The sequence below is a fragment of the Corvus brachyrhynchos genome, unplaced genomic scaffold (assembly GCF_000691975.1).
Source record: "Corvus brachyrhynchos isolate BGI_N302 unplaced genomic scaffold, ASM69197v1 scaffold624, whole genome shotgun sequence".
NCBI lineage: Eukaryota > Metazoa > Chordata > Aves > Passeriformes > Corvidae > Corvus > Corvus brachyrhynchos.
The window spans coordinates 86046-86500 of record NW_008237889.1 but is presented as its reverse complement, the minus strand read 5'-3'; the positions used below and the strand labels follow the sequence as shown (position 1 = coordinate 86500).

Genomic DNA, 455 nt, shown 5'->3' with positions numbered 1-455 from the left:
CCGGTCCCCAGGGTCCCCAGAACCTTGGGAGCTCCAGTGTCCCGAGGGCACCCCAGAAAGGGCCTGGTCGGGCATCCCTATGGATATGCTCTTGTGGGGAGCCTGTAGGATCCTACGGGAATGGTACCGGGGTGCTCCGGAGCAGCTGGGTCGGGGCCAGTTGGCACTGCGGGAGGATCCCTGGAGGGCGGGGGGAGGCTCTTGGGGAACACTGCCGTATCCCAGGAGGAATCCGGGGGCGCAGGTTGGGATCCCGGAGGGCAGCTGATGATCTCAGTTAGGGGGCAGGGGAGGGGGCCAGAGGCAGATGTGCACCCGTCGTCCCCCCAGGTGCGCAGCGAGTGTCCCCTGGGGCAGCTCCTGGCCCGCGAGGCCGCGCTGGGGCGGGAGATCCGCGCCCTGGACAGCGACATGCAGACCCTGCTCTACGAGAACTACAACAAGTTATCTCCGCC

At 67.5% G+C, this 455-nt stretch overlaps 1 protein-coding gene across 1 annotated transcript in view; it reads left to right on the top strand.

Annotated features, from left to right (window-relative positions):
• Positions 1–6: 6 nt before the first annotated feature.
• The window catches only part of LOC103614572 (vacuolar protein sorting-associated protein 51 homolog), a 4379-nt gene continuing 3930 nt past the window's right edge, over positions 7–455 (top strand). The window contains exons 1-2 of the mRNA XM_017732757.1: positions 7–123; positions 331–452. Of these exons, the coding sequence (XP_017588246.1) occupies positions 121–123; positions 331–452 (125 nt within the window). The 5' untranslated portion in view covers positions 7–120. The remainder of the gene's footprint in view (positions 124–330; positions 453–455) is intronic.